Source organism: Madurella fahalii, assembly GCF_045866475.1.
Source record: "Madurella fahalii IFM 68171 DNA, scaffold_6, whole genome shotgun sequence".
NCBI lineage: Eukaryota > Fungi > Ascomycota > Sordariomycetes > Sordariales > Madurella > Madurella fahalii.
In genome coordinates this window covers 769,247-793,787 of record NW_027263976.1, presented here as the reverse complement: position 1 = coordinate 793,787, position 24,541 = coordinate 769,247, and the positions used below count along the sequence as shown (strand labels likewise).

General features: G+C 57.2%; 6 protein-coding genes across 6 annotated transcripts; 3 read left to right on the top strand and 3 right to left on the bottom strand.

Annotated features, from left to right (window-relative positions):
* Positions 1-341: 341 nt before the first annotated feature.
* MFIFM68171_10277 (uncharacterized protein) lies at positions 342-1,259 on the bottom strand (the record flags this gene model as incomplete). Its single annotated transcript, XM_071065696.1, has 3 exons — positions 342-397; positions 478-530; positions 601-1,259. The coding sequence occupies 3 exons, from the start codon at positions 1,257-1,259 to the stop codon at positions 342-344; spliced, it is 768 nt and encodes a 255-aa protein (XP_070921797.1).
* A 1,374-nt stretch (positions 1,260-2,633) lies between these two features.
* MFIFM68171_10276 (uncharacterized protein) lies at positions 2,634-3,586 on the top strand (the record flags this gene model as incomplete). Its single annotated transcript, XM_071065695.1, has 2 exons — positions 2,634-3,380; positions 3,446-3,586. 2 exons carry the CDS (start codon positions 2,634-2,636, stop codon positions 3,584-3,586), a joined length of 888 nt encoding a protein of 295 aa, XP_070921796.1.
* Positions 3,587-4,354: 768 nt separating this feature from the next.
* Positions 4,355-7,007, bottom strand: PDE1 (3',5'-cyclic-nucleotide phosphodiesterase pde1; the record flags this gene model as incomplete). Its single annotated transcript, XM_071065694.1, has 2 exons — positions 4,355-6,169; positions 6,915-7,007. 2 exons carry the CDS (start codon positions 7,005-7,007, stop codon positions 4,355-4,357), a joined length of 1,908 nt encoding a protein of 635 aa, XP_070921795.1.
* Positions 7,008-8,806: 1,799 nt separating this feature from the next.
* On the bottom strand, positions 8,807-11,203 carry MFIFM68171_10274 (uncharacterized protein; the record flags this gene model as incomplete). Its single annotated transcript, XM_071065693.1, has 1 exon — positions 8,807-11,203. One exon carries the CDS (start codon positions 11,201-11,203, stop codon positions 8,807-8,809), a length of 2,397 nt encoding a protein of 798 aa, XP_070921794.1.
* Positions 11,204-12,827: 1,624 nt separating this feature from the next.
* On the top strand, positions 12,828-18,820 carry MFIFM68171_10273 (uncharacterized protein; the record flags this gene model as incomplete). The annotated part of the gene is made up of 4 exons (XM_071065692.1): positions 12,828-12,887; positions 13,031-13,053; positions 13,181-17,734; positions 17,794-18,820. 4 exons carry the CDS (start codon positions 12,828-12,830, stop codon positions 18,818-18,820), a joined length of 5,664 nt encoding a protein of 1,887 aa, XP_070921793.1.
* A 1,654-nt stretch (positions 18,821-20,474) lies between these two features.
* On the top strand, positions 20,475-24,134 carry MFIFM68171_10272 (uncharacterized protein; the record flags this gene model as incomplete). Its single annotated transcript, XM_071065691.1, has 2 exons — positions 20,475-23,157; positions 23,299-24,134. The coding sequence occupies 2 exons, from the start codon at positions 20,475-20,477 to the stop codon at positions 24,132-24,134; spliced, it is 3,519 nt and encodes a 1,172-aa protein (XP_070921792.1).
* Positions 24,135-24,541: the final 407 nt, after the last annotated feature.

Here is a 24,541-nt window from a genome sequence, read left to right as displayed (position 1 = left end):
ACACTTCAGCGTGAGAGTTGTATCCTCTTCAGGTACCGCACGGCAGGATTTGGGCCGTGAAATTGTGGCTCAGGACTCTGTGTAACTGCCAATTCGGGCCCTCCCCGTTCCGCGAAAAGCTCTTCCGGTTATCTCGGAAATCAGCTGCTCCCATTAGATCTCCCAACATTTGCAATATTGTCTAGGACAGGCGCCTAACTGCCGTCCGCTCGCATCTGTCTCTGAAACCTGCTCTCTCCATGCCAGCCGCCGGATACGGCTCACCATCTCCCAACTGGCCGACTCTATACAGGCATCCTAATCAAGTCGGGTTTGAAAACTGAGGCCCACCAGATTGGACGTCAAGGCCCCGAGTTGTAGCTCCAGACTTCTAGATTTCTGGCCTGGTACAGCGTGTCTGTTTCGGCGAAGAATCGTTAGCTATCTCACCGAGTCACACCACTTCACACCAGACCCTTTATCCACTCCCAAACTCACCCTCATTAGGCCCCGGCGATCCCGAAGAGCCCTCCATTTGGAGATTGATGATCCTGCCGCACTCATCAGCTTCGACAAGTCATGAAGCGGTTTACGCCGATAGCAATAAGTTGAACAACTCACAAATACATCGGTTGTCCCACAAACCCCCTCCCGTACTGCGTCTCGATGAGCTGCCCATCCATCCAGAACTTGACGCTCACATCCCGGCCGTTGTGATCGCGCACCTCGCACAGGATGCTATGGAACTCGCCGGGGTTCGGATACGGCACGTCCCTCGCCCGGACCTGCGACGACGTGTTGAACGTGTTGAACGAGATCTTGCCCGACCCTTTCCACTCGGCCATGTCGATCTCGGGCGGCCACCCCTGCACCCCCGTCAGCCAGAAGGCCGGCCAGGTGCCCCGCCCCGTGGTGGCGCGGAACTCGCCCGAGAAGTCGTACCCCCCGCCGCGCGAGACGTTGAAGTGCTCCTTTGCGTGGACTGCGCCCGACAGGTAGCGGATGGGGATCTGCTTGCCCCCGTGCGACGCCGGCCTCTCGCCGTTGACGCGCCGCGCGGTGAGCGTGAGCGTTCCCGACGAGAGGCGCACTTGGTTCGGGGACATGCGGGCCGCGCCGTTGTGGTCGGTGCCCCAGGGGTAGTTGTAGCTCCAGTCTGTGTCAAAGTCGGATTGGGAGTTGAAACTTGTGTTGGGGATCATAATGTGTTTGGCGGTAATGGGGAGGGGGAGAGAGACTGTTAGCAGCAGGGCTGCTAGATGACCAGAGAGAGGCTTCATTATGGGTGAGCTACTCGCGGTGAATATTCAACTGGATCATGACGGAAACCGGGCGAGCTACCTAGTAGCCTGTGAGCCCGGCGTCTTATATAGGAGAAGGTAGCATACTATAACGCACCCCACAGATTTGGGACTAATAGCGATATAGTTTATCTATGGGTGACCGGGAAGAATGCAACCGCTGTAGCGGTCCCGGCTGTTATGAAGAGGGGATCGACAGGGTACTTGATTAATATATCCGAGGAAGATGCCTCATGATTCATGGAGAATCAATGTTATACCCGGAACCATTACTTCCGCTCTAAGCCCCAGAGAGATTAGAGCTAGGAGATTAAAAGGCTTCATAGTTCAATTTCAAGTGATAGAATTCTGCTACCGAGTTTAGTTCTAGTATAATTCTCAGATGCCACACCCGCATTCGCTCGGCGGCCTCGTTTTTTTCTACTTCTCAAAAGAAGTTGTTCGTTTCCCATGAAACCCACTTCGCTCGGTGGTGGCAAGCAGGAGGTGTTGAGTTGCAGTGCTGAATGGTACAGACCTATACCAAGCCGTTGGGGCTACGAAATCGAGGGCGGGGTGAGGGTTCGGGATACAGATTTGTCAAAAACTCCCCAAAGCGAACTAAATCAACCTCGTTGGCATAATGGTGGGTGGCTGTGACTGCCAAACTGTGACGCATCTGATGTCCTCGGTCAGACTTTGACCTTCGTGGATAGATCTCTTCAAGGCCTTGCTTTGACTCTACTAGGCGCTCAGGTCCTCCCTTACCTTCCCTCTGTTTTTACAATTCCTATCGAGTAGGAATGCTACGTTGCACAATTCACATGAGGGATTGGGGTCGTATGTATTATCCCCGAGACCGAACTCGAGACAAAAACTGAGACGCTCCTGAATCAAACTTCTCTGCCGATTTCTAACCTGCTCTCTACCGCCAAGACCACGGCAGGCGGTACACAGTTAACCCGACATCTTCCCGGGGAGTGCGAGCCCTGTACGACCGGCAATAGCCTGCATCGTTAACGGCAATGTGGCAACCATTCGGTGTTGTGGACGGGAAAGGTGTTGCGGCTACACCCAGACGAAGCAAATCCACTCCGGGACATGCAATTGAAAATGATCGGCAATGGGCGGATCCCATCGCGTTTCCGTTTCCCCATCCCGCCGTTTTCAAATCCCGGTTCCCTATCCCGCACACACGCCCGGCATTTGTTCCGCAATCCCGTTATCCGACGACAAGCGCAACCGCCCCTCCCCGGCCATTGCCGGCCCCTTGTATCACCAATATTTACCTCTGGACTTATACATCCTCCATACCAACTCCGTAGAGCCTCAAAAGCAACCAGACAGACCAGCAGCCAACCTCAAACCGTCAAGATGGCCGCCGAGAAGACCGCCAATTGGGAGAAGCAAATCCAGCGAAACCCTCACCCAGACTTTAAACAAGTCGAAGCCTCACGCCCCCCCTACGACGCCAGCAAAAGCTTCCAATACATCCAGACCCCGTCCCCCAACTGGACGTTCGGCTCGGGCGCCAACTCACAAGCCGGCTCGGAGAAGAAGCACATCCCCATCGACCCGTACGCCGCGGGCCGGCCGCAGTCCTTCAACTACAAGCTCCTCATCTCGGCCATCGTGCCGCGGCCCATCGCGCTGCTGTCGACGCGCTCGGCCGACGGCCGCCTCACCAACCTGGCGCCCTTCAGCTACTTCAACGTCATCTGCCACGACCCGCCGCTCTTCACCATCGGCTTCGCCTCGGCCCTCGAGGCGTCGCGCGCCAAGGACTCGCTGCGCCACCTCCACGACACGCGCGAGTGCGTCATCAACATGATCGCCGACGGCTTCGTCGAGGCCGCCAACAGCACCTCCATCAACTGCCCCTCCGACGTGAGCGAGTGGGACGTGAGCGGGCTGACGCCCGCCTACGACTGCGAGACGGTGCGCCCCGCGCGGGTGAGGGAGGCCGTCTTCGCCATCGAGGGGAAGCTGGAGAGCGTGAGGGAGTTCGAAAGCCGCGTGGAGAAGGGCAAGGTGACGGCCACGCTGGCGGTCGTTGAGGGCACGAGGTTCTGGGCCCGCGAGGACGCCGTGAACGGAGAGCGGAGTCTGATTGATCCCAAGGCGAGTCATCCACGACTTTTACTTGGGGTTGGAAGGGGTAATGCTGACTTTTATGTGTGATTTAGGTACTACGGCCGATAGGGAGGGTCGGGGGGATCACGTATAGTAGGTTGACAGAAGGGATTGAGCTGCCCAGGCCCGACTTTGCGAGGGATCTTGGGGTTGAGGGTGCGAAGAAGCTAGAGAGCAAGCACCCAGCCAACTGAACTAAGTTCGTGGTGCTGTGTTGTAACTCGGTAATTTATCCATGTGGATCCGGTGACTATAGACATTAGAAAAGCGGAACAGGCACGGGGATAGACAAAGATAGCAATGGTTGACAATCTCATAGTCTGCTTCAAGCCTGCAGCATGATGACTCGCAGAATGAACAACGCCACCAGCTCAAGGCTAATCAAAACCGTCACTCATGCTCATTGATATCGTACATAACAATTATGCTCCCTGATGTCCCCGCCCCAACACCCTGCTCAGAACCAGCTATCCGCGTACAGACATAGAGAACCACAACTAGGCAAAGTCTCTCCGCTCGTTGAGATGAACGCGCGCGCCGCGGAAGAAGGGCCCGGGAAAAAGGAACTCCTTAACTAACCCAATAACCAAGCAAAGCCCAAGCCAGAAAAGAAACCATCCAGACCTTCTATCACTAGCACCAGCCATCAATCATAGCACCGTAATCCATCGCCATGCGCAGTACAATACCGTACCGCACCACACCATAAATTCCCCACCTGCCGACCGTACAACGCCAAACACCACCCCTCCCCTGACCAAACATCACTAGCTACAACAACAACACTATGCTAACCACGGTAGTAAAGATGTACACACAGGGGCAGAGAGAGGGTGGTTGACGGGGAGGGAGAGAGATGAGAAGAACAAGAGCGGAAAAGAAGAAAAAGAAAGAAAGAAAAGAAAAGAAAAAAAAAAAAAAAAAAAAAAAAAAAAAAAAAAAAAAAAAAAAAGAATAAAGGCCTATAAGAAAAACCCCTCTCCAGCCCGGCTCACCACAAACTCGCACCCTAACCCCACACCCTCCCTCTCGTGCGCCGCCAGCTCCTCCAGAATGATGTCCCCCGCCGGGTGGCCGTCGTCCAGTTTCTCCTTGACGTGTATAATCACCACTTTCAAGCCCTTGAGGGCACCGTGCAGCGGGGATGCGAACCGATGCGGATGGGTGTGGATATGGCTGGTGGTGGTGATGCTCGTGCTGGGCGGGGTTGCCGGGGAATCGGCAAGTGCTTTGTCTTTATCTTTGTCTCCGCCTTCTTCATGTCCGAGGTGGTGATGGTGGTGGTGGTAGGCGACTGCGTCGGGAGGGGACGATGATGATGGTTGATGGGGGGAAGGATAGATGGGTAGTGGGAGGGAGGGCGATTTGCTTTTGCTGCTGCTACTGTTGGTGTCGTTGTGGCGGTGGTCATCGTAGTCGTGATCTGAGGCACTCGAGCAGGAGTTGACACGCCTGTTGGGGCTGACGGTTTTTGGGGAGATGGGGTGGTCGTCGGATATACGGGTTTCCCTTGGCTGAGGCTGGGGGGTGGACTTCCGCTTTGGGAGGACTAGTACCCCGTCATCATCGTCATCGTCGCCTTGCCGCTTGCGCTTCTTCTTTTCGCTGCTGCTGCTGTTTAGCTTTTCCCTCTGTCCCATGGCCTGCCGCGCGTCGACCACTTCCTCTGCAAGTGCCGTCATTTCTTCGATGATGTACCGCGGAGTGAGATGGCCAAATAAGCGGTCGACGCACTGCGAATCGTCGTAACTGCACTCGATGAAGATGGCCACTAGGTTCCCCGAGGCGATTTTGGGCCCTGCTTCCTGCCAGATCTGCCGGTTGCGTGGGGACAGGCTGACGCTGTCTGGTTCGACATCGCCAAAGATGAGAATCTCCCGGCCTGTGGTCACGTCCCGGATAAAATATGCCGAACTGTCGTACACGCAGACCGACTCGTCCTGGGGTGGCCCACCTGAGTAGCCGCTGCCGCGTCTGCTTGTTGCGCCTCCTGATAGCAAGCCACTTTGGCCGCACTGCATGCGTTCCTGTAGGAAGACACCGAGATTGGGAGGCGTCGAGTGGTGATGTGCTAGGGTCCCACGCGAAGGGGAGAAAGAGGATTGTAGACCTCCGCCCATGCCCATGGACGAGGCATCGAAACTACCGTGGCGGACGCTGCTGCTGCTGCCGCGGTGGCTGTGCCTCTCTATACAGTGACCGTGGCTGACGCCCCAGGTCTTCACTGACAGGCCGTCGCAGATTTCAAGGTACCCCTTTCCCTCGCCCTCGCCGATGGCGGGAGAGCCGCCTTCCACTAAGCGCATATACGTCACCAGACCGGCGCCGTTGTTTTCGTCGCTCAGATTTGGCCATATGGTGTTGTTAAAGATGTGCGTCTTGAAGGCGTGTATTGTGGTCGGGAGCCCGGCCAGGCGTTTGGGGCGGGTGCCCGGCAAACCGGCAGTGTTGATGACGAAGCCGGCGATATGGTCTAGATGAGGGTGCGTGATTAAGTATGTGTCTATTAGGTTCTTGTGAATATGGGCAGCATTTGCCTTTGCGCTGGCCTTTGGGACCTCGAGCCCCGCAAACGGGCCTGTTGTGAGGGTATGTGGAAGCGAAGGCCCGTCGGCCTGCCCGAGACTTGCTGGTTGCGTATCCTCCAAGATCTTCGCGATAGCGCTGAGATGAACACCCGCATCAACGGCAACGACTGATCCCTTCGCCCACCCGGACGCGAGCGAGCGGACGAGGAATGCAGTGACATTGTTTTCTAAAGGTCCGCCTCCGGAACCCTAAAGACGTGTTAGTGAAGGCGAACGATTCCTGAATGTTAGATTGGATCAAAATCTAGGCCCCCGTTGTCCACTTGAACACGCAGAACCGCATCTCAACATTCAATCATCCGTCACATCTTGCCGAAAGCCGAGAGCGACTCCGCCACCGCCTGCAATGCCAGGTATCCTTCATTGAACCTCGTATTAAACCAATAAAGGGATGTCTTCGAGCTGATGCTCATTTGAATGAGATTCCTTTGGCTCTTAGGATTGATAACCAAGGCGACGGACAAGGCATGCTTTTCTCCCGCGTCTTTCAACCCGCAGCGCGCGAGCGAACGGTCGCGACAAGGTAAGAAAGAACCGATGGGCTGGACCGGACCCCCACGTGCGGAAACTTTCCATGCGCCGGTTTCGTTTGCTTGTCTCTTTGTTCCTAGAAGGGGCAAAAAAAGAAACAACAGAAACCGCGGCGGAATGGCCCGCGGTGAGTGAGACACACCGTGGGAGAGACTCCACTTCGCCGGGGTCAACGGCGTCAACGGTGCCGGGGTCCTCTCCGATGCTGGTGGCCGCCCGACGGTTGTTGCCGGCGAACTGCTGCAGCGCAGAGCAGGGGTAGGGCATCCACTGGGAAATCTCGACAGGGACGGGGGCGGAAACAGACAGTATTAAAAAATCATGAATATCCGAAAGCAGATTGGGGTGGTTTCTTAAGTGCAAGCTGCTCTGAAGAGACTGAAGAGACGGAAGCTGAACTCACCAGGACTATGACTTGCAGCGCGGGCGCAAGCGACGCAGCAGCTGATGGGACAGCCTCGCTGTTCGCGGCTGTTCTGGCAGCTCCTCTACCCATCACCGTTGGCTGACAATACTCGGGGGGTAAAATGGCGTCAGCAACCGATAAATATCGATTCTCGAATAGGAGTGGTCGGGACAACGGAAGCGAATGATAAGTTGACGATAAATCTGCGACGGGCAGCGGGCGGCGGGCGGCGGGCAGCGGGCGAGTGGATAGGGGGCCGCCTGCTTGGGCTTGCTGATGGTGCAACGCTGTCGTGTGACCGACCGGTTGGGTTCTCCCCGTCCAGTATGCGCTGTGGCTTCCGGAACACGAGTGAGACTTGTGTATGCGCAAATCGAGCCGAACGGCAATGCGGGATTCCCCTGCGCGCTGCAGGGAGCCGCGTTGGGACTCGATGGCCTCGGCCGGTAGAATGGGCTTTGTTTGATGCGGGTACCCGAGTTGTCAGCTCGTAATGAAAGGTAAGGTAAAGTACGTAAGCCGAGGGGAGGTTGAGTGTAACGAGGCGCTTCCCTTTGCGACTCGTGACGGACCCGGGCAAGTTCTTTAAATGGATCAGATCGGGGTTTCGACCGAGGCACCTTAGTCAAATCTCCCGGTGAAGGCTGAACAAGCGGCGGAATAGGTGTGCAAGACCTGCATTCCAGGCAAGCCACCCAATGGCCAAAGAACGGTTCTTTGGGCGCAAAGCCCTTAACTCCAAGAACTTCTTGCCCTGCCGTTCCCCTGCAGGAGCGCACGTGCGGGTGAAATGTCGCAATTGGTTCTGAGGATCGTTGGTCAGACGGTTGTTCAGTTTTAATCCTTTTGAAAGGAGTTAACGGAGGCTTCTGGTTGCACGAGTACTCGTCTGGACTTGTTGGAAACCAGGCAGCAGCAAAAGAGATGGGAAGTCTTTGTTAATGAGTCGGTTCCGGGACTTCAAGCACGGCGGACTTGCAGTTCTTCAAGCCCTTCTTCGTCCGAAAGAGCGACGTTGCATTGGGACTGTCGAGCTAACACCCGGCGGGAACTTCTGGCTTGACAACACAACCCGGAAAGGCTTCTTTCAGCAGCTGGTGGACCCGCTCTGGGTACGCCTTCCTTGCTCGATGCGCCACGCGATGCAGCCAACCCAGTCCTTTCGCGCATTGAAGGCGCCTTCTTGATGGCTACCACTGCGACAAACCGTCACTGCCAGGCGTAATAAGTCTCGTCTGGTTGCCTCGCGTAGTGGCAGCAGAGGTTGCATCCCGGTACTGCCCTCGGCCACGCCGGGCGTGGAGGGTCCCTGCGCGCGACACTTGGCGGCCTTTTTCCCGCCGGTGGAGGGTCCGCAGGTTAGGGGCACAGGCCTCCTGCGTCTTCGCCGTCTCCGCCAGCCTCCTTTGTTTTGTTTCTCTGTTTGGGATAATCTATTGTATCGCTGCAGACTCGACCCCATATCCTGGCATGGACTCGCCGAGTGACCGATGTCGAGTCTTCTTGTTCCACCTCGTCCTGCACGATGACGAATGGCCTCTCCGATTCGTCCAGCAGACGGTGGGAAGGAATGCATATTGTAAAGCTGCACAGCTACCATGCTTTTCGTCAGTTGCCAACCGTTACACAGCAGGAGCCGCCAACAACAATCCATTCACATGTTTTTCTGCCGATTTCTCCATATATTTCACAAATCATCACATCTGTTGCTCAAACGCTCGAGATTAAGTATTACCGGTCAAAATAGCAATCAACAAAGTATTTTAAAGTACTGTAAAAAAAACCTCTCTTACCTACCGTGAAAATAAAATGCTACCTCCAAACCCACCCGAAACCCACCTACCTCCTCTATGAAAGTTACTCACCTTTTCTGTACTCACCTTTCCTGCTCAAAAACTCTGAGGCTTTCTGTTATCCCCCCTCTCCTCCTGTTTTTGTACAAAATGATCTACCTCCCGGCGCTGCCTCTTGGATAACCTGCCGAGCCTCTGCTCCAGGTCATCGTTGTATTCATGTCTGGCCGGGATCAACAGCGGGGCCGCATACTCGGGCACCGCCGCCAGCACCTGGTCTTGCACGTGCTGCGGCACCTCCTCGAGCTGCGCCTGGGCCTGGTGCGCCGCGCTGCGCGTCAGGTGCTGCTGCGAGGTTAGCATATCGACAATGTTCTCACCTGTCTCGCGGCTGCGCTTGCGCGTGCGGGGGCCGATGTGCTGCGGCGGGCTCGGCGGGCTCGGCGGGGCCTGCGGGGCCTGCGGGACATCGCGGACGGGCGACGCGTCGTAAACGTTGTCGTTGAACCACGCGTCGATGTCCTCGTATCCGGTATTGTCGTTATGGTCGGTTCCGCCGCCGGGAGTCGCGACATTGATACTGTCGTCGTGCCTGGGTCTCTTTGTGCTGGGGCCCTCCACCTCGGGTGAGTGGCGGCTCGGAGTCGAGTGGCGGCCCGGGGTCTTGGAGCTTCGCTTCCTCTTTGTGCCGTGCTGGGGTGAACGGCCCCTTGTCCCCTGGGCTTGCGGCTGTGCCGCGTCGCCACTTCCGGCTCCGTCGTCGTCGGCATGCTCGGCAGATTGCGCTTCTTGTCGCTTTCTTAGCGCCTCCCTGTATCGCAGACGGTTGTACTCGTCCAGATCGCCTCGGTGCATCCCGATGTTAACACCCCCGCGCCTGTCCCGGTTTGCCGACCGGCCTTTTACCTCGAGGGACAGATGCTTGTTGGTGAGTGCCGCTCCGAGACGCTCCGGGTGAGGAAGAAGTTCCTCGGGATCGAGCCCTGTGTAGTAATCCTCTGGCCGTATGTTGTTCCGGTGAGCGTAGGCATCGGCCCGGGCCTGCTGCCGCTTTACCCACTCGTCGTAGGCCTCGATCATTTCATGATGGTCCCGGGTGATCGACGCTGGATTCCGAGTCTCGTGTGGGAAATCCCGAGTGTCGGGACGAATGCTAAACCCCAAATGGGCGGCGCCGTGATGGATAAGGTAGCCCAGATCGAACAGCGTCTCGAAACAATGCAGATGCATATAGCCTGCGTTATGGAAGGGATCCAGGGTCCTACCTGTTTGGTCCGAGTACTCATCAAAGGCCACACGGAACCAGCCTTTAAGGATGGTATGCGAGCCTCCCCTGCAGTGTTTGTACCGGCACTTGCCGGAGCTGCTCCCGTTCACGTAGCGATCGTTGGATTGCGCCGGTGTGTTCTGGATCCACAAAGTCAGGCGTCGCTGGCCGGGGTTAGGGTGGTCGGTCCCGAGAAAGAAAGTAATGAGTTGCTCCTTGGTAAACTCTGCTGCGGGCTTCAGCTCGGCCGATGACTTGGAATACTGAAAGAGATGGTGCGGTTGCCTGGGGCCGACGAGCGGGCCCCAAGACCGAAATCCGAGCGGCCTTCTGTAGACCTGTGATGGGTCGTTACCTGGCCCATGTTTGAGTCTCCGGTTATGTGCGAGCTTCTTACCTACTGGGGGAGTGTATGGGGCCGATCCCGGAGTTGTGGAAAAGCCTTGCATGGGCGCAGCCATGTGCTGCTGGGGGGGGTTAAACACTGCAAAGCCCGGATTGGGCATGGTATACACTTGCCCTTGTTGCATGAGCTGCTGTGGCATCAGCTGCTGCGGCATGACCTGCTGCTGTGGCATCAACTGCTGAGGCATAACCTGCTGCTGCGGCATCAGCTGCTGAGGCATGACCTGCTGTTGAGGCATCAGCTGCTGCGGCATAAGCTGTTGCGGCATGACCTGCTGCATGCCGCCGGACAATGCTGGCGGCATCCCGAACGGCGCGCTGTTGTTCGGTGGGGAGATGTTGAACTGCCCTTGCCCACCGGCCGCAAGCTGATTGTTGTCCTGAGCTTGCTGAGGCCCCACACCGTATGGTCCAGTAGAGGGCTGGCCCTGAAGCGGCTGGAGAGGATAGAGGCTCTGACCTTCTGGTAGGGCAAAAACGGCCGGGTCTGCTGGTCCACCATCATGGGGGCTGGTGTTCTGGGAGGACGGCGTCTGTGCAGCGAGGACCTGAGGAATAGAAGTTCCGTCGGGAGCAGGTTCCGTTGTGGGCCCCGAATTGTGGACTTGAGTAGCCTGAGGGCCGCCCAAGGCGGGATCTATAGCCGCATTCAGAGCAGAGTCTATGGCAGCATCTAGGATGTTATTATCTAGGTACCCGCCAAATAGACTATTCTCACCAGCGCCTAGATAACCCGCATCGTCTTCGTCTTCGAGACCCATGTATGGGTCGTCGATCTCTTGCAAGTTGTTGTTGTTGTTTTTGTTGCTGTCGTCAGACATGGTTTTGAGTCTTGTTCAGACAAGCGGTCGAGAGGTGGGATAAAAGGCACCAGCAATGGCTTGGCTTGAAGTAGCAGCTCTGCTGGACTACTCGGCAAATTTTAAATAAAATGGAGTGTGCCTGAAGCTAAACGTAAAGGCAAAACAATCCGGTTGTTCATGGGACGGGGGTCGTGGCGGTCTTATATACAAATTCTCTGTTCAATACTATCTTTGGACAATGACTCGACACTTGCCGAGTGTAGATGAGCTCTAAACAATGTGGCTGCGGGGAGAAGCAGCCCATCATGGAGAAAACAATGCCGGTATATTTTTGGTTGGGGAATAAAGGTCGACTCGGCGAGACAATGCGGCGCCATCAACCAGCGGGTCGGCTGCCCATGGTGCTTAAAATAAGCTTGATAGAACAAAGAACAGTTTGGAAGGAGACGTCCGTTCACACTGCGCAAGAGTTAGCGGTTTGCGCGAGGCTTATGAGGCTTGAACACGATGCCGGATGGGGAAATGGTATCAGTAGAGCTCAATGCATTGTCTCAACACTACAGTTCAGAACAGGTCTGTGAAAATGCGTGCATCTCATCATGATGATTGTGTGGTTGAAAAGGCAGCAATGGAAAGCGAAGAAGACGTACCATGGCTGGTTGCTGCGGGCAGTTTCAGTTTCGCTGATGGATGGCTTCACTTACCTTCCTCGACTAGAGGATCTTGTAACTGCGTACGAATAATTGAAAACCTTCTGCATGTCCCGACTCACGGATTCGAGTCGCAATTGTCGTTACACAGTATGCTGAGAATGCGGGATCTGAAAAAGGGATTTGACGTTTAAACGCCTGCGAGATGCTGAAATTTTCTTGCGATGCAGGGCTGGTGCCGGGCCCCACCAATGATTCGGATCGGTTGCTCTTCGTGCCGAGAGTACGACGGCCCGGCCACCGGGGGACGGGACCTGGCTGCAGGCGGGGCGTCAAAATCCTGGGGAAGCCGAGAGAAGTAGTTTTGCTCGTCTGACGAGTCCGAAACAGAAATCCTAGGTGTTATATTCCGTCGCGATGCCTTACATTGCCCAAGGAACAGTAGCATTGTCTACGGAGTTTTCCTTTGACTGACTCGGTGGACACCGAGGTACTGTGGTGCTGTTCTGGACGACCTGCCCTGTACCTGATTGTACTGTACTGTACCTGATGAGGTAATTGGTTGGCTTGCAGGGCCCACTATGCCGGACTAGGGGCCACAGCAGGCAGGGTCGCCCGGTCACCTGCGAAAGGGTCAAGGTAACCCAAGGGCATTATCAGCCCCGCGCCAGCCCGTGCCATCTGGCGACATGCCCGCTGGAACCGCTCGCTCGTGGCTCCCACCCAGACCGAACTACGTCACAAGGTCGAGAAAGGACGGCCGTCGCCAAACGAGTTACCGTTAGGCCCAAAGCGCGACCCGGGCCATTCGGCGCCCTAGGCCCCCACGGAATTTTGTATGACTTCCGATTGCTCTTCCAGTTGCTGTCCATCGACGAGATCGTCCGCCGGCTCGGTGAACTCGGTTCGCTCGCTTCCCGTGTCCGCTGCTTCCCCAGGAAAGAACTCGCCGGCCGCTTGTCATCGCACCAAGACACTGCAGTAGTAGCACAATGGCCGAACTCAGTCCCGAATTGCAGGGGAGATTGGATGAGTTGGAGAGGGAGCTGGAGGTGAGCCGTGATTGCCTCTTGCATTGTCTCTCCCCATTCTTCCCCCCTCCCCCCTTCTTCTGCATCTCTCCGATGGTTCCTGTTTGCTCTGTCCCACGCTTCTCTGGGCAACCTCGCTGACGTATTGTTATCTGTCTCTCCAGGAAGGAGACATTACACAGAAAGGGTGGGGTACACCCGAACCTCTCGCTCGTTGCCTTGTGTTGTTCCCGATTGATCCCGTCAACACCCCCGGACCCCGCGCCGTCCCGTTGTCGGCAACAGAGCGCTAACCACGCATCCTCTGTTTCCAGGTACCAGAAGCGGCGCACCCAGATTCTGTCGCAATATGGATTCGAAGGCATTGCCGAGCCGAGGGGAGGCGGGCTTCGGATTCATTCCCCCGACGACGACTCGTACCAGCTGGGGGGCGATGGACACCGCGCCGCCTCGCTCGCCGCATTGAACGCCAATTCTTCCAACTCCCGGTCGCCCGACTCGCTGGGATCGGCTGCGGAATATCGACCCCAGTCCCCGTATGTGAATCCTGAGATGCACCCTGCGTCGTTGCTGGCCCCTGGTGGCCCGGTGGCGGAGAACCGTCCGAATATGCGCCACCACAACTCCCTCTTCCTCTCTGCAACTCCCGTCAATGAAGGCTCTACCCGGTCCGGGACCATGGTCTCCGGTGACTATGCCTTCAACCCCGAACAGCACATGGAGTATGCGGACCAGCTCCAGCAGAATCCCTACGACAGCAGGACCGGGACGTTGCTGGATTCGCAGGCCTACTTTTCCGACTTTGCTGGGCAGCAGCAGCCTTACGACCAGGGGCCTCCAGGAGAGTATGGAGGCCCGCAAAGGTACTCGTCGAGCGATGCCTTCTCTCCCACGGCCGCCATTGCACCGCCAATGCTTTCGGCGAGCGACTTGCCCCCGCCGGATGCGCTGCAGTTTTTGATGCCCCTCGAGCCGCGCGAAGTCCCGTTTGCCATCCTCGACGCACACGATGAGAACACGCCCATGTCAAACTTTGACAACATAGCGGCCGTGCTCAGGCACCGCGGCCGCACCGCGGCGAAACTTCCAGCCTACTGGGTGCTTGACAGCAAGGGGAAAGAGATTGCTTCCATCACTTGGGACAAGCTGGCCTCGAGGGCCGAAAAAGTGGCCCAGGTAATCCGGGACAAAAGTTCTCTGTATCGCGGTGACCGCGTTGCGCTCATATACCGGGATGCCGAGATCATCGACTTCGCCATTGCTCTGCTTGGCTGCTTTATCGCTGGCGTGGTCGCAGTCCCCATCAATGAACTGCAGGACTACCCGAAGCTCAACTTGATTCTGACGTCCACCCAGGCGCATCTGGCGCTGACTACCGATAACAACCTCAAGACTTTCCAGCGCGACATTACCGCCCAGAAGCTTCACTGGCCCAAGGGAGTTGAGTGGTGGAAGACCAACGAGTTTGGCAGCTACCATCCCAAGCGAAAGGATGACGTCCCTCCTTTGTCGGTCCCCGATCTGGCATACATAGAGTTTTCTCGTGCACCCACGGGCGACCTGAGAGGCGTTGTCCTGAGCCACCGGACCATCATGCACCAGCTAGCCTGTCTCAGTGCAATTATCTCCACCGTTCCCGGCAACGGCCCTGCCGATACGTTCAACAGAAACTTGCGCGACAAAAATGGTCGCTTGATTGGCGGCGGCGCAAGCAGCGAGATCCTGCTATCATACTTGGATGCCCGTCAGGGCATCGGCATGATTCTTGGCGTTCTCCTGACAGTGTATGGGGGGCACACCACTGTCTGGATGGAGAACAAGGCCGTGGAAGTTCCCGGCCTCTACGCCCATTTGATTACCAAGTACAAGCCGACATTGATGGTTGCCGACTATCCCGGCCTTAAGCGGGCGGCCTATAATTACCAGGCTGATCCCATGGCGACGAGGAATTTCAAAAAGGGCATGGAACCCAACTTCCAGACGGTTAAGCTATGCTTGATTGACACGTTAACCGTCGATAGCGAGTTCAACGAGCTCCTCGCGGACCGCTGGTTCCGGCCCCTCCGCAACAAGCGGCCCAGGGAGGTCGTGGCGCCTATGTTGTGCCTGCCTGAGCATGGCGGCATGGTGATCAGTGTCCGGGATTGGTTGGGCGGCGAGGAACGTATGGGCTGCCCTTTGAAACTCGACATGGGCCCAGAGAGCAGTTCGGAGGAGGAAAAGGAGAAGGAGGAGAAGCCTGCGCCCTCCAACGGCTTCTCGACCCTGCTTGGGCAGGCGACGACCACCACAACCGAACAACGTTCAAAGACTGAGCTGAGCGAAGTCCTCCTCGACAGGGAGGCCCTCAAGACCAATGAGGTACTGGTCGTCGCCGTGGGGGAAGAGGCCAGCAAACGAGCTGCGAACGAGCCCGGAACGATCCGCATCGGTGCGTTTGGATATCCCATCCCCGATGCCACGCTCGCCGTTGTGGATCCCGAAACCGGCCTCCTGGCCTCGCCTAACTCGGTAGGCGAAATCTGGGTCGATTCTCCCTCCTTGTCAGGAGGCTTCTGGGCCTTGCCGAAGCATACGGAGCAGATCTTTCACGCTCGGCCGTACAAATTCGAACCCGGCAACCCGACACCGACACCCGTTGAGCCAGAATTTCTTCGGACCGGTCTTTTGGGCACCGTAATCGAAGGCAAGATCCTTGTCCTCGGCCTGTACGAAGATCGCATCAGGCAAAAAGTAGAATGGGTCGAACATGGCGGCGCCGAGGGCGCGGAGCATCGCTACTTCTTTGTTCAGCATCTCGTGGTGAGCATCATGAAGAACGTACCAAAGATCTTCGACTGCTCGGCTTTTGATGTCTTCGTCAACGAGGAGCATCTGCCTGTGGTGGTGCTCGAATCTCAAGCAGCGTCCACGGCGCCAGCCACTAATGGGGGTCCGCCTCGGCAGTTAGACACGGCCTTGCTCGACTCCCTTGCTGAGAGGTGCATGGACGTGCTAATGCAGGAGCACAACCTCCGCGTCTACTGCGTCTTGATCACAGCCCCCAACGCCCTGCCGAGGGTGCTCAAAAACGGCCGTCGGGAGATCGGCAACATGCTCTGCAGGAGGGAGTTTGATTTGGGCAACCTTCCATGCGTCCACGTCAAGTTTGCAGTGGAGCACGCCGTACTCAATCTACCTGTGGGCATCGACCCAGTGGGCGGCATTTGGTCGCCGCTAGCATCCAACTCTCGGGCCGATGTTCTCTCCCCCGCGGACAAGCAGTACTCAGGCATTGACCGCAGGGAGGTGGTCATCGATGACCGAACATCTACCCCGCTCAACAACTTCTCGAGCATCACGGACCTCATTCAATGGCGAGTAGCCAGACAGCCTGAAGAGTTGGCGTTCTGCACCATCGACGGCCGTGGCAAAGAGGGCAAGGGCGTGAACTGGAAGAAGTTCGACATGAAGGTTGCGGCCGTCGCCGTCTATCTGAAGAACAAGGTGAAGCTCAGGGCTGGCGACCATGTCATTCTCATGTATACCCATTCCGAAGAGTTTATCTTTGCGGTCCACGCCTGCATCAACCTCGGCGTCATCGTTCTTCCCATCGCACCGATGGACCAAAACCGTCTTCCGGAAGACGTACCCGCCTTCCTACACCTGCTGTCAGACTTCCGGGTTAGAGCCGTCCTGGTGAACCAAGACGTGGACCATCTCCTAAAGATGAAGCCAGTCGCTCAGCATATCAAACAGACGGCCCAGGTGCTCAAGGTGTCAATGCCAAGCGTGTACAACACGACCAAGCCCCCGAAGCAGAGCAGCGGCTTGCGCGACCTCGGCATCACGATGGACCCTGTGTGGGTGCAGCCAGGGCATCCTGTCGTCATCTGGACTTACTGGACGCCTGACCAGCGGCGAGTGGCGGTCCAGCTCGGCCACGACACGATTCTTGGCATGTGCAAGGTGCAAAAGGAAACGTGCCAGATGACCAGCTCTCGGCCGGTGCTAGGGTGTGTGAGGAGCACGACTGGCTTGGGCTTCATTCACACGTGCCTGATGGGTATCTACATCGGCACGCCGACCTATCTCCTCTCGCCAGTCGAGTTTGCCCAGAATCCCGCCTCGCTCTTCCTAATCCTGTCCCGGTATAAGATTAAGGACACATATGCCACCCCTCAGATGCTCGACCACGCCATGAATATGATGCCGGGGAAGGGCTTCACGTTGCACGAGCTGAAGAACATGATGATCTCGGCTGAAAGCCGGCCCCGTGTCGATGTCTTCCAAAAGGTCCGCATGCACTTTGCGGCGACGGGCCTTGACCGGACCGCCATCAACACCGTCTACTCGCATGTCTTGAATCCCATGGTTGCGTCGCGGTCGTACATGTGCATCGAACCAATCGAACTGTGGCTAGACCCGAAGGCTCTGCGACGCGGTCTTGTTTATGTGACGGACCCGGAACGAGACCCCAAGGCGCTGTTGGTTCAAGACTCGGGCATGGTGCCCGTCTCGACGCAGATCGCCATCGTCAATCCCGAGAGCCGGATGCTGTGTAATGACGGCGAGTACGGCGAGATCTGGGTGGACTCGGAAGCGTGCGTCAAATCATTTTACGGGTCAAAGGATCCGTTTGATGCCGAACGGTTCGACGGGCGGACGGTCGAAGACCCGAGCATCCGGTATGTCCGCACTGGAGACCTTGGGTTCCTCCACAGCGTGCGAAGACCGATAGGGCCAGGGGGTGCGCTAGTCGACATGCAGGTGCTGTTTGTCTTGGGCAGCATCGGCGAAACGTTTGAGATCAACGGGCTCAGCCATTTCCCCATGGATATTGAGGCCTCTGTTGAGCGTTGCCACCGGAATATTGTGCCAGGCGGTTGGTAAGTACCGGATGCCCTCGACCATACCGCAGTTGATTTGGTCTAACATGCTGTCCTAGTGCCATATTCCAAGCTGGCGGCCTCGTGGTGGTGCTCGTCGAAGTAGCGCGCAAAGCCTACCTCGCATCGATCGTCCCCGTCATCGTCAACGCCATTCTCAACGAGCACCAAATCGTAGTCGACATTGTCGCATTCGTCAACAAGGGCGACTTCCCTCGCAGTCGGCTGGGCGAGAAGCAGCGCGGCAAGATCCTCGCAGGCTGGGTCAGCCGCAAGATGCGCACCATGGCCCAATTCGCCATCAAGGATATGGACCGAGAAGCCTTGGGTGGCATGCCAGCTGCCTCGTCATCGGGCGACCAAGCCGCCGCCGCCGCCGCCGACGTGCCTTCCTCGTCTGACTACCACCGCGCCAGCCTCAGTAGCTTCCGCAGCTCGAGCGGGCAAGGGCCCGGTCACGGAGGTGGTGGGGGGACCAGCTCCCTACGGAATGTGGAGCCAGCACCGCAAATCCTCGAGCAGCATGAGCTTGAACAACAGCAAGTACAGCACCAGGCGATGGATGGCAACTTTGATCTGCCGGGCATGATACCACCGCTACCACCGCTACCACCGCTACCACCGCAGCATCAGCAGCAGGAACAACCGCAACTAGGCCCCGTTGAAATGCCGGCAGATGAGCGAGAATTCGTGATGGATAACGACCAGACGCCGACGAAGAACTACCCACAACCGTCGCACTTCGGCGGTGGCGAGTTGGGCCATGACTATGAGCTGCCTAATTTTGACCAGTTTGGGAGGGATAGCAGTGAAATGATGCCGGGGCCTCACACGCACGCGCAGCAGGGAGGGACGACGGGGTACATGTCGCAGCAGGCGCCGCAAATCCGGTTGCCTGGGGTGGATGGGAGGGAGTCGCTGGATGATTGGAATATGACGTTCAGGCCGGGGAGCAGCAGTGGGAACGGAAACGGGAATGGGGGTCCTGGCGGGCAAGGTCAGGGTGCTGGGGGGAACGATGATGACGACTGGACGAGGGACGCATACATGTCAATGAACCTGGCGGGGACTTTGGGAGGGAAGTAAGGCAGCTACGGTACTAACCCTTTGTAGCTGGGGGCTGTTTGTGGTTGTGTAGGTAGGTAAAGTTGTATTTAGTGAGGGAGGGGTGAGCGGTGGGAGGGTCAAATCCTCCCTTTTCTTTCTTCTGCTTTTTCTTTACTTCTTCTTCTTTTTCTTTTACTTCTTCTTCTTTTTGCAGTTTTGCTTGCTTAGAGGACTGCTTACGATCTGTCTGGATTAATGGCTGTTTTGGTATTTGGCCGTCACGTAGCGCGCGGCTGCATGATTTGCATTTGATGGTTACGGCTGGGGATAATAGCTTGATTGGTCCTGGAATGATTGTTGTCTTCGTGTTGGAAGACATGATTTGAGAATTTATCGTGGTTGGTACGGGCGCGTTTGATATGTGCTTCGAGCTCTGTGTGTCGTGGCTATTTCCTGATTCTAATTAATGCTACCAAGTGTAAGTCCCCTTTGAAACCATCAAGCCCCCAGACAGCAGTCGCATGGTGTTCGGATAATGAGCTATTTCGGTTTTCAATGTCATGCTTGCGCTACGATCTTATCGGATTGCGTATAGTTCTAATCCTCCTCGGACGGGGATGCTCGCGTCATCCGTAAGACGGTCTTAGTCATCTAAACTGACCAACTCGAAAACTATCACGAGAGCCTCTTGGCATTGTCGTCGACTCGAGTCGTCCAACAACGAAGAGGCGTAGCGAGGTGTGTTGGCTGATAAGATGGCGATGGACAAAATTGAAATCAAAAACCAGCTCGCAACCAAACCGACAAGCAACTGACGGCCAACGTCTCAACCCGGCTTCAGCTGGTGGGTCATACGACGCGACAATGGGAACGTAGTTTTTGCCTGGACGGGCAAGCTCAATAAGCTCGGCATCCTGCAGTCTAGAGTCTGTGCAGCGGCGGCACAGCCAGGGCGTTTGTGGCCTCTCGTGGCACACCTCCAACCGCCGACCCGGGCATCTGGGGGCGGGATTTCGGCGAATGGTTGCGGATTAGGAGGGCGCGCGTCCTGCACGCTACATTAGTGCTGAGAGAGATGGACCGCGGCGACGAGGGCGATGAGGGCGACGAGGGCGACGAGGGGGTACACCGAAGGGCATCGCCCGTGGCCCTTCCCGCGGCATTTCCCAGCGTCGTATCCGTCGTCGTCGAAATCTGAAAATGCAACCCGAACTTTGGTCTTTGCCCAGCCCCCGTTCCCAGCACAGCAGAGCCGGGTATTCCCACGGGTCGAGGTCAGATCTTGCCCTGTCTAGGCCGGGGGCTCTGGCTTGGGTTGCGACCTCACCGGCTGTGCCGCCGCACCCTGGCTCGGTTGCGCAGTTGCGGTGCAATGCAACTTAGGCCCCCCTCCACCCCGGGGGCTTGTCGCTTCGGCCGGCTTTTGTCTACCTTTTCCCCTCATCCAGCTTTGCGCATTCGCTTAGGGCTGTCGTGGCCAGAATATCCCGCCCGCTCCGAACATCGACGGCGACGTGGCGGTTGAAGAAGGCACCGGGCACGACGGGAATCGAAACCGAAACCGATGCCGACGCCGAAATCGAAGTCGAAATCGAAATCGAATCGCAAGGCATCCGTCGAACGAATCATGGAGCGGTGCCTGAGCCTGAGCCCCGCATTCACAAGCGTCGTGAATGGCTCCTGAGCCCAGATCATGGACTTTCTGCCACACCCCACATCCGGGGTCGAACCGTTAGACATTCCCTTCGTCGCCGACACGCCCTACGTCTTTGGCACCGATTTCTGGGACTTCCCAAAGAACCATGGCTTCGGCGACCAGTGGGCGAGCCTGCCCGCGCCGCGCCTCGCATCGCTTGCCCAGTCGTGGCTCTACTTTGGCACCATATCCGAATTCCTCGGCAGGCCCGTCGACTACCGGGACTTCCAGCTGTCGCGCAATGTGTCGGCGAAGCCGCTGCTGCCGCTCCTGGATGACTGGATGGCCTCGCACGCCGTCGCTGCCACGAACTTGGCGTCCCGGGATGGCAGCGGGACGGAAGACCGGAAGCAGGTGCTCCATGTGCACTATAGATTCCTCCACGCCGTTGTCCACCTGGCCGAGGACTTTGAGAAGGTTTCGCAGAGCAACGTCAAGCCCATCCCGACCATCATCTTGTCCGTCAAGGTGCTTTGCATCACCCTGAGGAGCGTCCTGTGGGAGTTGGCTCACGATGACATTGACGAGACGCTCAGGCCGTGGCCGTCTGCTGCCGCTCGCCTGCGCCATGAGATCGTGCCCGCGGCCGACATGCCGGCGGGCCCAAGCCTGTTGCCCAGTGCGCAATTGATGTTGGATGTGCTGCGTCTGCGCGGCTGGTGCCCGTTCTACGCGCGCAAGGTCCTTACCTCATACAACTACGCAGTCGCCTACTACTTTACCCGCCTCTTCCGCACCTATTCCCCCGGTCTCAGCCACCAAGGATGCTCGGATGACGAGTGCGTCGCCGGCAATGCTGACATATTCAGTTACGTGCCGAAGCACTCGCGCTACGGTTGCCAGTGCCAGCCCAAGTCAGCCCCGATGGACCAGATCCGCGCCGTTATCGAGGAAGGCGGCATCCCCCTAATCCGACTGCGGGGATCTTCCAAGACGGGCGTCAGAATGGAAGTCGTGAGAATGACCGCCCGAACCCGCTTCGTCGTTGTTTCCCACGTCTGGTCCGATGGGATCGGAAATGCGAACGCCAACTCGCTACCCGAGTGCCAACTTCGGCGCCTACATGCGCACATCAGCAAACTCAAGCCCCTGAAAAATGACCAGGACCCCGACTTCAACCTATTGAGTTCGCTGGATTCAGGATTCCAGACGGCGAGGGCACGGCGACCAAAGTATTTGTGGATTGACGCTCTATGTATGCCACCCGGAGGTCCTACGGCCTTCCTGAGGCTTCGAGCCATCAACAAGCTGCCCGCTGTATACCACGCGGCGGACCGGGTCTTGGTCTTGGACTCAACGCTGGAGCAAATGTCAGTGCTGGACTCGGACCCCCTCGAGCAGTTTGCGCGGTTGGCTGTGAGCCCTTGGATGGGAAGGTGCTGGACATTTCAAGAGGCAGCGCTAGCCACGACGTGCGAGGTCCAATGCGCCGATGGCACTTTTAATGCCCTTGCACCACAGCTCAAACGACCCTATGCAGAGGCCCGTCGGCGGAGAGCGTCTTGGCTAGAATCGCTGACCCTCCCAGCAACATGGACGAGCAAGATATTAGCGCCGAAATCGCACACCGAACCAGTACGGTTACTGAAAGGCGGCTCGAAAATGACTTCCGATATCAGCACCGCCATGATCACGAGCCTGGCCCGGTCTATTTGTCAAGAGTTTCGGTCGGCGTTTGCCAACGGCGTCAAACCCAGCAAGACGGCTTACGGCGCGGGAACCCTCGCTCCGGATTTCTGCACCCTGTTTGTCCAGATATGGAACGAGATGAGCAAAAGGTCCACGACGGTTCCGGGCGATATGCACATCATTATGGCGGCGCTCCTTGGCTTCAACACGGAACCGTTGATGAAACTTGCCAAATCGGCAGAGCGCATGTCGTGCATTTTACGGAGTATGGATGGGATCCCCATGTCCCTTTTCTTCAACCTTGAAGGACCGAGGCACAACCCGACGAAAAACCACCGGGACCGCTGGGTGCCGCTATATCCTTCAAGACAGAGACTGACCTTTGGGTCGACGTTTACCAATCTTCGGTCTATCAACTCGGACTTGTACTTACCTAATAACAGCGTGAGCCGAACCAAGGTGGCAGTGCTCGTCTGTACCGGCGAGGCTGACTCGTTTTCGAGCTGCACTTTCACGCTTCGAGATACGTCCTCTGGAGAGCAGTACTCTGTGGTGGTCCACCGGGAAGAGGGGGAGGCGGATGCATTCGCGACCCCAGAGATCGGCCCATACTGCGTCGTCATCCAGCTGGACACCGAACTCGGCTGCAGGCCAGAAGGCCACATCGACGGGCTGGGAACAGCGCCCAAGACCTACGCAGGCGCGCTATTCCGCGTCCGTCGCGTCGTGACGAACGTCAGGAAGCTCTACTACCATAACTTAGATACAGAATACGAGAATTCGTTTGAACTGGTCGAGGAGGAAGAATACGGCGCCAAGGACTTCGAGACGGCAAGCAAGGACACTGCCGAGTATCTCGACGGAAACCTAGGATCAGCCTTTGCCCGACACCACCACGGGATCCTACGAACAGTATATGATTGCCCCTTAACAGTCTCCTATCTCCCAGCCGTCGCCCGCATCGCCACTCCGACTTTCACCTCACCCGAAAAGACGCCAACCTTAACCGCCCAACCACTCCCCGAGACCTGGCAAGTGATTATTGAACGAGGTTCGTCTTTTTTTTTTCTCTTTTTCTTTTTCTTTTTTTTTTTTTTTGTTCCCTTTTCCCGTCCCCTTTTTCTTCTAATAATAATATCATCATCAATCATCAACCCCCCAAAGCTTTCTGACCCTCCTCTGCAAAATCCAGAACCACCCACCTACCCAATCCCGCTACCCAGCCGGCCGGCCTACACGGAAGCGCTCACGCCGGTGTCGTCGTACCTCCTGGTCACGGCGCTCGACGGGCTGGTGGCGTCGGGGTGCGTGGGGCTCGCCATCGCGCTGTGTGCCACGCTGTTCCCCGCGCTGTCGGCCCTCTCGCGCGCCGCCGTCCTCGCCAAGCTCGCCCTGCACGCCCTCTTCCTCGCCCAGCTCTTCGTCCTCGCCGGCAGCGTCGAGGTCCGCCTCGTCTGGGACCTCGCCCACCTCGCCCTCGTCACCCTCTACGCCCTCTCCCGCGCCGCCCCCCCCGGCGCCGCCCCCGGCGCCGTCGGCGTCGCCGCCATGGACGTCCTCGACTGGGCCTTTGTCGGCTTCGCTGCCGCCGGCCACGCCCTCGACTTCGCCGCGAGGGTCGCCATCCGCGCCGCCGTCGTGCCCCGCCTGTTTGAGAAGTACCTGGAGAGCTTTGAAGGCGGGGATGCCGCCCTTATTATGCAGCGGCGGCGGCGGTGGGGGATTGGGAGGTGGCTTGCCGGGGCGAGGGGCAGCTTGGCGAGGGTGTTTGGGCTTGGGTTTGGGCTGGGAGGCCGGGCCGGGGGGATTAGGCGGCGGAGGTGGAGACGGAGGAGGAAAGGGGGGAGGGGGTATGAATTTGCGGGACAGGTTCTCCATCAGGATCACGACCCCGATCAGGATCAGGATGTTCACGACGGGATGAGAATGGAAACCGGCATGGGCATGGGCATGGGCATGGGGATCGGGGCAAAAGGGTATGGCCGGTCGGAGCAGCATTTACTGGGGGACATGGAGCGCCTGGTTTAGGGACGGATACACGGTGCACGGCCAGGATGGGAGGGCGTATTGTCTTACAGGGCGCTAGAATTGGGCTGGCTGGTGGTGTATAACGGTGCAGTAAAATAATGTCTGTTTCAAGCTTGTCGAGCACAAAAATCGCAGCAATAAGATATCAGCGGTCAAATCGCATTGCAGAACACTCGGACAAGTGCAAACCGTGCAAGAATTAACGACTGTATTTTTTTCGTCGCTACCCTAGCGCGTCGATGCAGGTAGTTCGTGTGTAGCGACCTGGTAGGTAGGTGGTGTCTCTGTTGGAATGTGTATCCTGTGTGCTGTGCTTCCCCAGGCAATGCCATGCCAATGCATGCAAAAAAAGTATGTGACTGTGGTATGTGACAAGATGATGGCAAAACATCATCATCGAACAATAA